Here is a 12,145-nt window from a genome sequence, read left to right on the forward strand (position 1 = left end):
AAATGGACAATTTGAGATAAAAGTTACTGCTGAACCAAGTGGACATTGTGACATATTTAATGCTCTTATGGGTTGATATGGTTTAATTGTGTCGCAGTTCCTGATTTACAATGCTTCCACGATGATTTTTACAAAAAGTATTCTCAAGAAACACAAAAACTTTGTCTAAAGCCATAATTTGACAAATTTTGACTTTATTGAAAATTTTAACTTTATTGTAAATTTTGACTTTATTTTGACCTATAAACTTCTTAGAAACAGTCCCCTAGGTGCTCAAAAAAAAACTTTATTCTTTGATTCGTGGACAGGCGAGGTCCTTAACAATTTTTAACTTTATTGACTTTTGCGGGCCCTAATTTATAATGCGTATCAATGCAGTTTGTACACTCAAGCTGGCTTGAATTTCGCGCTATATAGTTACGACGCTGGAACGGATTACTTTTCAATCCAGATTGAACCTCAATCTAATCCAGTGGTTCCCAACACGTTTTTAAGGCGACCCATTTTATAACAAAAATTCAGTTCGGTAAAATCTTGTGACCCAAACAAATTGTCGTAATATTTTAAAAGCCATTCAAGACTGCGTTGCAAACAAACAGCTCTACAAAAGCAGTTACTTTTTCCGAAATAAATATGTTTGTCAAATCACTAATGAGATAGCTGTGCTCGCTTGCTGTCAATGAGTTTTTGGGATATAGCCTCATGTCGGCTTCAACTTCCAGCCTGGTTCGCTGTTTAGTTTTCAATACAGACATGTCGCTAAATCCAGCCTCACAAAGCCAGGTTGTTGCAAATTGAGTCAATTCAATCACTAATTTTGAAACTGCAAGGATACACTTTCTATACGGAAGCCCAAAAGTGGATGTTTCCAGAATCGTTAGGGTGTGTTGTTGATAAAGGGAATAAAGACGGGAAGTCTTCAGTATCGGTGGTTCATTCAATTAAATGGAATTAAGACTCCTTCACATGGATAAGAAACTGCTAGAGAACATCATCAGCCTTATCTACTATGCGTCTTTTCACTGTGTTGTTTGACAAAGAGATTGCATTTAACTTTTAGCTTTCTTTTTTTCTGCTTAGTAATTTGATAGCACGCAACCAAAGAGATAATCTCTTTGGACGCAACACAGGAAGAGTAAACAGCTAATTTATTTATTGCTGTAAATTAAGTCATACTATTTATTTGTACTTGAATCTATTTTAACTTGCTCTCAAATATTTTAACTTGCTCTTTTTAACTAGCTCTTAAAATTCAACAGGCCTATTAGCACTGTTTGGACGATTTTCCTCTAAGCGGCGTGGCAATTTGCCCTTTTTTATTGGTTCTGTCGAGCAAATTTCAGACATATCACACATTTTGATTTTCCGTCTAGTTCTGTGAAACCAAGTTTTAAAAACACTTTATTGCATGATCGTTTTGTCATTTTTCGTAAGCTTAATTTAATTGAAATATAGTTCACTTATCAATAACAATTATATTAATAACCATAACAACAATAATTAAAAGGAAAACTGTTAAATGTTCTTGCACTACGAACATGCTATAAAGCTTTCCGGTGCCTCGACATGAAACGCTTCATGACTTATATTTAAATTTCCAGTTTTGTAATCTCTTCATTTTTTTAAATTTTTTATTGTAATTTTTTCGCCCAACATATGTTATGCCTAAAAAACAAGTGACCCAAAAAAATATTCAGGCGACCCAACTTTGGGTCGCGACCCATGCGTTGGGAACCACTGATCTAATCTACCCGTTAAAGGTACGTATAAACGGGCTTACTCTGTTTGACTGAAGCCACGCTTGATTCATTAATTGAAAAGTGTAATGGTGACGTCATAACCCGACTGGTTCAGTTCAGCAAAATTCACCTAAACACAGTTAGACTGGCGGTTGCTTTTGCTTCTTCTTTACTGCTAAACTTTTAGTTCATATTGCTTATTTCTTATGATTATGTTTATCACTGCTACGCAGCGACCCCTTTGGGAGTCGCGACCCTCAGGCTGGGAACCACTGATGTTAGGGCATAGGCCTACTAGGTGTACTTTTAGCTTGTTTATTTATTTCATCACAGAAGGATTCGAGGGGAAGCAAGGGAGACCAGAGAAAGTGTTCTGGCCTTCGCGAGAGACTTGGGCGGTCTCTGGCAAAGATAGTAGATTCAGAGCATATAAGCAGACACAAGTAGAAGGCGATCGATGCAACACAGCAGGGTTATAATATCTGAAAAAAAAAATAGAAATATTGATTCATGTATTAATATTGATGCAAATATTTCACAAACAATATTATACTAAATAAAATACTTTTATTTAATTTTAAACTGTAACCAAATATGTTTTGAGGTATGTACTATGTAAAACATACAACATTTACCAACTTAGCCATACTGCTATTAAAATGATTTAAATTGCTTATTAACTTTTTGTATGCTGGCATACCTTATAAAAATAAACCAGACAATTATTATGTGGTTTGAGTTAATTCACTGAGGGGCAAAATAGGCAATTTCAAAGTCACATTTGCGAACACTGTGCTGCATATAAATTAACCAAAAAAGTATTTAATCTGACAGTTTTCGTCAGATTGCTAAAAAATATCAGCCATCAAATGACGAGGGTTTCATCAGCTTCTTCATTGTTAAGATTTATCATATCCTTTAAGTTTTAGTGAGTCCTTCATTTCACATAATGCAACAATTTTAGGCTCAATAAAGTGTCATGTTGTTACGCACTCTGTTAATAGAATATAAAAAAGTGTTATATCAAAAGTTAGTAATTGTTTTCTAAACTGATTTAGCATAAAGGAGTACGAATAGTGGGGTAAATTTGTGCCGTGTACCCTCCTACTCTATGCTACATTACTAAACGCAGTTAAGAAAAAGCCTAACAGTCTCTAGATCAGGGTGGTCCAAACCGAGGCCCGCGGGCCATATGTGACATCAATTTTCGTGGGCCGCGACCACTGTTGTATTATTACAATGCGTACCATTAAGGGTTTAATCTGAGACCAAGAATATGTGACCAACGAACAGCAAGAATTTTCGAATTGTTGGGTTATGTTTACATTTTTCTGGTTACCGGTACACCACTAAATAAACCAGTTTACTAACGCTCATCAAGTTCGAAACCAGAGGCTGTCAAGAACGCCTAATTTTTGATATATGTTAGTCCGGTTTGAAAGTCGCAGTACATCTTATAAGAATTTTTTTTAAATGGTTACTTAAAAGTTATATTTGCTTTTTGTTCTCCGTCTTTTCATATGAACATTACATAAAAGTAGGACCCTATATAAATTACTATTTTTGCAACTTTGAAGCTAATAAAATATATTGCGCTTCTGGGAAGTAGTGTTTTACGTGTTTTTACTGTGAATAAAGACTGACGCCCTGATCCTTTCCAAGTTGCAATTTCAGCAAAATGGATCTAGTTCATTCTGCGCTTATAAAATGCATGCTTCAAAATTTAAAGTTATGTCAAATACGCATTTTTTAGCGCTTCGCGCGAAGTATTTTCCCACTGTCGTTATCACCCGATTCATTTGCGCACAAGTTGGACGAGAGCAGCAAGTTTCTGGAGCGTAGGCCTATATGTCTTTCGACGTTACTTTTTGACGATGCTTTGTGGCGTCATCTTTAAACATTTTATGCCCCGACCAAACGAAAATAGATCCGCCCCTGGCACGCATGCAGCACTTTAATGCGGCCCGCAAGGAATATGCAAGAAATATTGTGACCCGCGATGCTGTCAACCTTGGACCACCTTGCTCTAGATCACCATAAATAATATGATTTAGCTAGTCATTTATTATTTAATATTGCACGTTACTGATGAAATTTATATAAAAAGACAAATACTGTAGACTCTAAACAAAAAACTAAAAGTGAATTGACTATTGCAGGGTTCTTTACTGAACAAATTATACTATTCTTTTATGTAGAATTGTAGATCCCTTTGGTCAGTGGTCGGCAACCGCCGGTCCACGAGATGTATATTACCGGTCCGTAGCAGGGTTGTCAAAAAAAAAATTTGATTTAAACAAAAAAATGTTTTTTTGATTTAACTGTACGAGCTAACCTAAAAATGTCCAAAACAATTAATTGTGTTTTTACATTAAAAACACAATTAACTTTTGTTTAAATATACATCACGGTTGATCAAAATGATAAAAAAAACACAATTAGTACCAAGTTCTCGTTGAGGATCAAAACAATTAGTGTGCTCTGACCATATGAGTTACATGGCACGCAAAATCCAAAAATGCATGTATTTTTATTGCAAATAGCCAATCTGGCATGTACGTATGAAAGTTTTTGTATTAATAACTTTAAAAAGTGTCGTGCAGGATCTGCATGGTAAGGGGAACTGAAAATACATTATAGCAAAAGAGATTTGAAATACATTATTATATATAATACAAACTGGGACTTCAAAAGAATGCTTTATATATCTTTATTTTAACAAGCTGGTGTAGGAATAGGTAATAATGGTAGGCTATACAACTGTCATTTCATGGTACAAGTGTAATTTAAGATAAAACGTAAATGCCAAAAGTTTTATTTAGGCCGCGGGCTGGGTTCAATTGCTTGGCGGGCCTAATGCCAACGGCGGGGTCAATAATTCATTAGGTTCAATAATTCCTAGATGGGAGCATCTTTTTGCGGCAAAACAAGCTTAAAGTTCGCATTGAAAAAAGTTCTAATAAATTTTTTTTATTGAATATTTGTTGTTTTGTAGGCTGGTCCGCGACTAAGTTTCAGTTTTAAACCGGTCCGCAGTGCAAAAAAGGTTGCCGACCCCTGCCTTTGGTGATCTATGAAAACGGGTGTTTCCAGATAGCTAACCGATATTGCAAAGAATATTACAATAAAAAAAACTTAAGTTTATTACAAGATAGGATAGTTTTTCGCAAAAAGTTACCATAAGATGACATTTGCATAACACATAATTTTTCTATAATTATAGATGAGTGCACAAATATTTCAGTGACACAAATTTTGGCAATTGTTGTCAAGTATTTTGATGTAGGCCAGCTTGTTGTGGTTGATGCACTGGTTGATATACGGTTGCACTGCAAGGCACTGCACAAGTCCTAATGTGTAAAAAATATATATGAACTTATTATTTCATTTGACGTTTTGTGACGTAATATTTAGTACGTAATTTTGAGCAACCTTGTTAAAAAAAAAAAAAAAAATTGTGAATATAAATCAGAATGATACGAACATTTTTACACGCTGCCATTGCATAAGAGACCTTAAAACATTATCGCGATCGGTTATGAAATGTCAATATCGGTTTTTGCCGACAAAAACCTTGCTCCCTAATTAATTTATAACAAGCAACGCATCATTGGAAAGGTGAGATTTGGTTTTATCTGTAGCAGCCTGCAATTGTTATCGGGCCAAACCTCGGTTATTTTGTTTGAACTGTTCGAATAGGACGGCTGTTTGTTACGTCATCACGCCTGAATACGTGTGTCGTTCTAACTGTCAGCATTTTGCTGGACGCGCTTTGTCAACCGTCTAATTTCCTGTTTTGTGGTAAAAGCGTTGTCGACATCTGGTACATATTTAAGTGATGGCAATTTATGGCAAAACAAGCGGTTATGTTCTGTTTACACGTGGAGTCGATTGCGTACGTTTACGAAGATTAAGTTATTGAACTTAACGTAACTAAACCCGTAAGTAATGATTTATTGTTTGTTTCTTCGCGATAAATCTTCTTTTATTGTGGTTCACATCCACACATCCTGAGATGAAAATTATATGTGCACTTTTTGGTCGGATGTTTTTTGGCTGAAAAATTGCGATACTGCGCCTAATGTTATATAAACATGAAATTAAAATCAGGTATCAGTGGTTTCAACCAGTGACAACGTTTTTATTTTGATGTTTATTGCGAATATCACTATTGGATATTAATATTTTTTAAATATTTATTTTTAAACTTGAAAAATATAGACCGCTCTTATAATATGGTGGTAAAAAGGGGTTTATCGCAGGTTAATGGTCGTTGGCTTTATGTTTGCATTTTGCCCGAATTTAAAGTTATGTAGTGGCACTTTTTTTGTTAGGTTTACCCTAACAATAAACACACCGCCATAAAGAGACAATTCCCTCGTCTGTACAGCGAGAGAAAAGAAAACCCCTATATGCATGCTGCGACGTCTAGCGGAACTCTTAAAGTATCCAATACTATAAAAAAATTGTCACTAATTGACTGCACAGAAACTCCGGCCAAGTCTCGGGGTAGCCTTTACTCTATTGCAAAAACCTAAGTATGAGTGCCTAGCCCATCAGCCCTCCTTTACAGAGTCGAATTTTTGGGGTAATTTTGATGGAAAAACTACGACCGGATATCACACGAAATTGTTGTGAAGTTTTTGCAATAAAGTAAGGCTTCCCCAAAACTGGACCGCAGTTTGTGTACTGCTACCTAGTGACAAATATTTTATAGCATATGTTACGTCAAGAGTTCCGCTAGACAAGGGCTACCATATTTTCAGCACGCAAAAAGAGGAAATTTTTGCCGTCCAGTAAAAGAGGTGCAGTCGTTAGATTTATAGCTATAATGCTGCTTCATTGTAGGAAATGCCACGGTGGCTTCGGCAGCTGCAACTTCGTCTCCTGAGTTTACAAAAATAGTGAGTCACTTTAGATTGTGCTTCTTAACCTTTTTTCAGTAGTTCTGAAAAGGGATAACTTTTATGGTTTATCTATAAGTTAGCAAAACTGTAATTAAATAGGGCCGTTATACTTATACCGGCGCTCGTCTAGAATCCTACCACAACGAACATTATTTGGGTGAGGGAGCCGGTAAGCGTTTGGGTTTGGGTGAGTCCAGTAATACCGTTAAACAATATTAATTGACCTATCCACACCCAAACACTAACATACACCCTAACCCACATATTGTGCATTGCTTAATATTTATTTCAACGTTGTGGTAGGATTCTAGACCAGCGCCCTTATACCTTCGATGATATGTGTATTACTAATAAACAGAAAACATCCAATGGCACTCAAAGATAATTTATGCAAAAAAAGTCAACAAAAGTAGAAAATTCGCGAAAATTTGTTGCAGTTTCAATGTTAAAGTTGGCAGAAACAGAGCTTGTTCAGCTGTAGCAGTGGTGCCACACCAAACTGCAAAAAATTTAAATATTAAAGTAGAGCTCGCGAACCAATAAGACAGTACGCCACGGTCAACAGTCTAACAATTAACTTAACGAACTACTATAGGAACAGTCGATTAATTATCGGCGTTTACATTTTCAACGGTCTTATTTAAATAAACGAGTTATAATTACCAACCAGCCAGCAACACAAGTAGTTCACAAATATAAAATACTAACTGTAGCATTAGCAGCAGTAAACAACACCGTGTGACGTAATAGGCGTTACTGTTGTAAGATAATTAGCAATTTTTAAGCAAGCAAAACTTGGCGGTTGACGTAACACTCCCCCCAAATGTGGGAACTGGGAGACACATTTTGACAGCATAGTCACATGCAATTTAGTCGGAAACTTAGTGTCTCGGTTTCGCATGATGCTGGCGAAAGCGAGCTTCTCATCAAGGCTGGGTCTCGCTTCTATCGTCAGCTTCGACAATTAGACACAATTTCGCGATTGGTCTTTGGAGTTCCCCGGAGCTCGTCCGTACTCGGACCTTTCGAACATCGCCAGCGGCGTCAGGAATAGCTTCGATTACCCTTGCAATCGGCCATCGACAGCGTCCATGATTTTCATCGTATAGCAGCACGATGTCGTCCTTTTTAGATTCCTTTTCTTGTCGTGCAACTTGGAGCGCGTCGCGATCACTGGAAGGTATTCGCGCCGCCATGTCTCCAAAACCCATCAGATAGGAATTGAATTTGTCGCCACCTCCTCGCCGAACAGAAGCGGGCGCATCTTGATTTAAGTGTCGTCACAGATATGTTTTGAATCGAGTTAACCAGGACACTGCTTTCAGTAGCCGATGTGAAGATGAGAAATGATCAATCAGTTTGTCAGTAGCAGCCTTCATTATTGCTGCCGTCGTAAATGACTTTGCTGCCGTTTCGTTTAAAGGCTTTAGATCAGTTGGTATCTCAGGACATTCAACTATTTGTTGGGGCCACTTTTCTACAGGCTGACGAAGAAAGGTGGGACGATTGAGCCACTGGCCGCTTGTAGCCAGCTGTGTAGCAGTTAAGCAACGGGAGGCTTCGTCGGCAGGATTCAGCTCTGTCGGGACATACCTCCAGCTCGATGCGTCGCTCAGTCGGTTCGCAACAAAAACAGGAAAACGTTTCTTTGCGTTGAAGATGGTCTGTAGTCCTGCCGTAGAGTCGCTCCAGAAGGTGGAGCTCACAATCGGAATGTCCAACTCCTTTCTCATTAAATGGTCCAGCTTGACAGTGAGCACGGCAGCAGTCAATTCTAGCCTCGGAATAGTTTTTGTATTTAAAGGTGCCAGTCGAGATTTTCCTATCAGAAAGTGGCAGCTGACGACACCTCGGTTATCGGTCGCGCGCAGGTAGGACACATCTCCATAGGCTTTTTTAGATGCATCGGCGAAATGATGCAATTCGTATTTTAGAGGTTCACAAGAAGAAGTCGGCTTAAAGCAACGAGAAATCGAAACGTGATTCAACAGAGGTAAGCTTGCAACCCATCTGTGCCACTGTTTGGCGTCTTGTTCAGATATAGGTTCGTCCCATCCCAACTGCTGTTTGCACAAGCCTTGAAGCAGCAGCTTGGCTTCTAAAACGACAGGTGCAAGAAACCCGACTGGGTCGTAAAGCGAACTGACAGTCGAAAGAATTCCTCTTCTCGTGATCGGCCTTGTCGGTAAATCAACGTTGAACCCAAATTCGTCGTTCTTAACGTTCCAATAAACTCAAAGAATTCGTTGGTGCGTCCCTTCATTTAAATGATGAGTAGTTGCCATCTTGGCTCTATCACCTTCGGGAATCTCTTTCAAAACGCGCGGGCTATTGGAAAGCCATTTCGTCAAACGGAATCCGCCTCTTTGCAAGAGAGCACGAAGTTGCCTTGAAACGGCAACAGCAGTCGCTTCAGACAAAGTAGATACCAGGCAATCGTCGACGTAAAAATTACGGTTCACAATGTTAGTCACGGCGGGAGAAAAGTCACTTCCAAATTCGTTGGCGGTTTGTTTTAGGGCAAACGCAGCACAACTCGGCGAAGACGTCGCGCTAAACAAATGAACCCGCATTCGGTGCGGAATAGGCTGCAGGTCCAAGTTACCATTAGGCCACCAAAGGAACCTTAAGGCGTCACGGTCGCGGGGCTCCACGAACACTTGATGAAACATTGACTCGATGTCAGCCACTAAAGCAATTTGTTCCGCCCGGAATCGAGTCAACACACCGACTAGGTTGTTTGCAAGGTCAGGCCCTTGCATTTTTGCGTCATTTAAAGAAATTCCTTTGCTTTTTGCGGCGCAGTCAAAAACCACGCGGAGCTTATCTGGTTTATGTTGGTTAAAAACGGCATGATGTGGTAGATACCACGTAGGGTTTTCAGTCTCAAGTTCCTCTTCTGGTATTTGCTCAGCATACCCTTCACTAATGTAATTCATTATAGTTTCGGTGTATTTCGTGCTCATGTCTTTATTGGAGGAGAGTCGTTTTCTTAGGCTGTGCAAGCGCCTTTCGGCCATCACGCGACTACTTGGCAGCTTTGGTGTCTGGAAGCGCCACGGTAACGGATTTTGAAAGTGCCCATCAACATGTTTTACAGATGTTTGCATAATTTGGTGTGCGATCCTGTCTTCTCTGGATGTTGGCATGTCAAGCACCGAAGTTCCATCACCGAAATCGCTCTTCCACAGACAATCAATTTCTCTTTGGAACATAACACGTGCTACTCTTGTATTGCACCTCAATTTTCCACAATGAAATTCATTTAGTTCAGGACCAAACAGTGTCCATCCGAATGGTGTCTTTACAGCGTCCGGTTCGTTTCCACTTCCGTTCGAACGCTTTCGAACCGAAATGCTTCCGGGACATCTGCCCCAATCAAAAGCGTCACTGACCCATGTTCAACTTGTGGAAAGTTCAGATCTAGCAGATGTGGTAGCTTGTTTAAACTTGCTTGATTAGGAATCTTGTTTGGTTGGACCGGAATCTCATCCACAGATAAACAGTGATGCAGCTTTATTTCCTGGCCACCAGTTAGCGAGGTTATCGATAGGGAAACGGCTGTCGTATCGTATTGCTTGTCACGATCGGTTAAAGTATTTAAGAACATCCCCATTTTTTTGCCTTGAATTCCGAGTTGATTAATTAATTTTCTTTCACAAAACGTCGAGGTTGACCCATCATCCAAAAATGCATAGGTACATACCTCCCTTTGGCCGCATCGGACCTTTACTGGCACAACCTTAACGTACACTCCACAAGACTGATTCACCGTCATCGTAGTAGATTGCTCGTGTTCTTCTGTTCTCAATTGGGGCGGGGGTTCTCGGTTCGGTTTTCGGGTCCATGAAGGATCATGCAGAAGTGTGTGGTGAAATTTTCCAACGCAACCTTCCACTCCACATACGGCTGGGTATGGACAACTGGTACATCTGTGACCGGATGTCAGGCATTTAAAGCATAAATTATTTAATCCAATTAACTTTCGGCGCTCCCTTACAGACATGTTATTGAACAGATAGCAGTCGGCGGGAAGGTGGTCGTTTTTACAAGCAGGGCAATGTAATTGCGCTGACACTTCTTCGGTTGCTGTCACATTGTAGGCAGCAGTGCGACAGTTCTTCCGAGGCTCATTCTTACACTTCCGAAACACAACTTCTCGTCCATACAGGCTGTTTGCAACACGCGAACGGTAAAGAACAAATTCAACGAATTCAGAAAATTCAGCTTGGCGCCCTGTGTCCTCAAGAACCTTCATTGAGTTTTCTACCCACTTAACTTGCAAGGAGTGTGGTAACTTATATATTATTTGCCTCATTGTATCGAATGAGTTGAGGCTGGCGAATTATTGGATTTCTTCTAACGAACAGCGACACATTTCCAACAAATGGGCAAATTCGGCCAAACTTTCAGCGTTGTCGGGTTTAACTGTTTGACAGCGTTTTAAATGGTTTTCACATGCATTCGCTATGATATGTGGCTGCCCATAGTCGTAGTGCAACCTCTGGCGTGCCCTCGTGTATCCTCCAAATTTGTCCTTGTTGTAAATCTCGAGTTTGTTAGCAATTACAGGTTCACAGTACTGTAAAAGGCATACGAGTCGCGATTCTTCGGAGTTTGTCCAAGGGTGGAGATGTGATTCAATTGCACTAACGAACCAGTATAAAAGCGGGTCGCCGTTAAACATTTTTACTGCGGGTTGTGGTAGAACTATGCGCTGTTGCAGAAATTCGTCATGGCATTGCGGTTGTGAGACAGAAGGTGTAAACTGGGGAGGCGGTATAACAGTCGGTGCGGTATGGGCAACAGGTGACGCGAATAAGGTTGGCTGGGTGGCCCTTGGGACATTGGTTGTGTTAGAAAGGGTAACTAATTGATTTGAGCTTGGGAACGATGAGCTGGGGTAATAGTTACAGGCTGTGGTACCTGAGTTACAATTCTGGAATAACTTTGTGGGCCTAACGGTTGTGCTTGCTGAATCGTACTGTGGGGAGAAAACTGTAACATGGGTGAAAAATCATTTGGCAAAGCTGGCTGGGTTGTCACTGGCCCACCATAGTTTGACAAGGTAGAAACTGGATTCTCAAGAGGTATAGGGACGTCATAATTATAGGTAATGTTTCTTTGCTGCAAATGGGGTGCGGAAGTCATCATATTGCTATGTGAGGGTATATTAGAAACGTAATTCTCACTCATCGACGCCTCGTCCCACGCACGAGAAACAGCCTCGGCTAATTCTAGAGCACGATTTGCTTCTCTTTGCTCTAGTTCCGCCTTTTCACGAGCTCGTTCAGCCTCCAACTGCGCTTCTGCTATACGAACAGCTGCTTGACGTTGTAGGATCTTTGCCCTCTCAACGGAGACACGGACGGCAATTCGCTGATTACGGACTGAACTTGTGGTTGACACAGAACTTACAATATCGTCATCTCGTGACGTGTTGCTACGGATGGGAACTCTTTGAAACCATTTATCAACCCTTTGGGAAAATTGCTGCAT

At 40.0% G+C, this 12,145-nt stretch overlaps 2 protein-coding genes across 2 annotated transcripts in view; both read right to left on the reverse strand.

Moving 5' to 3' along the window:
• The window catches only part of LOC146168302 (uncharacterized), a 30,649-nt gene extending 22,807 nt beyond the window's left edge, over window positions 1-7,842 (reverse strand). The window contains exon 1 of the mRNA XM_083386250.1: window positions 7,683-7,842. Within this exon, the coding sequence (XP_083242376.1) occupies window positions 7,683-7,842 (160 nt within the window). The remainder of the gene's footprint in view (window positions 1-7,682) is intronic.
• An 84-nt stretch (window positions 7,843-7,926) lies between these two features.
• Window positions 7,927-12,145, reverse strand: LOC146168303 (uncharacterized). Its single transcript, XM_083386251.1, is given in 4 exon segments — window positions 7,927-8,771; window positions 8,946-9,850; window positions 10,042-11,515; window positions 11,839-12,145. Coding segments are annotated over 4 exon segments (3,531 nt in total).

This window comes from Ascidiella aspersa, chromosome 1, assembly GCF_963924565.1.
Source record: "Ascidiella aspersa chromosome 1, kaAscAspe10.2, whole genome shotgun sequence".
NCBI lineage: Eukaryota > Metazoa > Chordata > Ascidiacea > Phlebobranchia > Ascidiidae > Ascidiella > Ascidiella aspersa.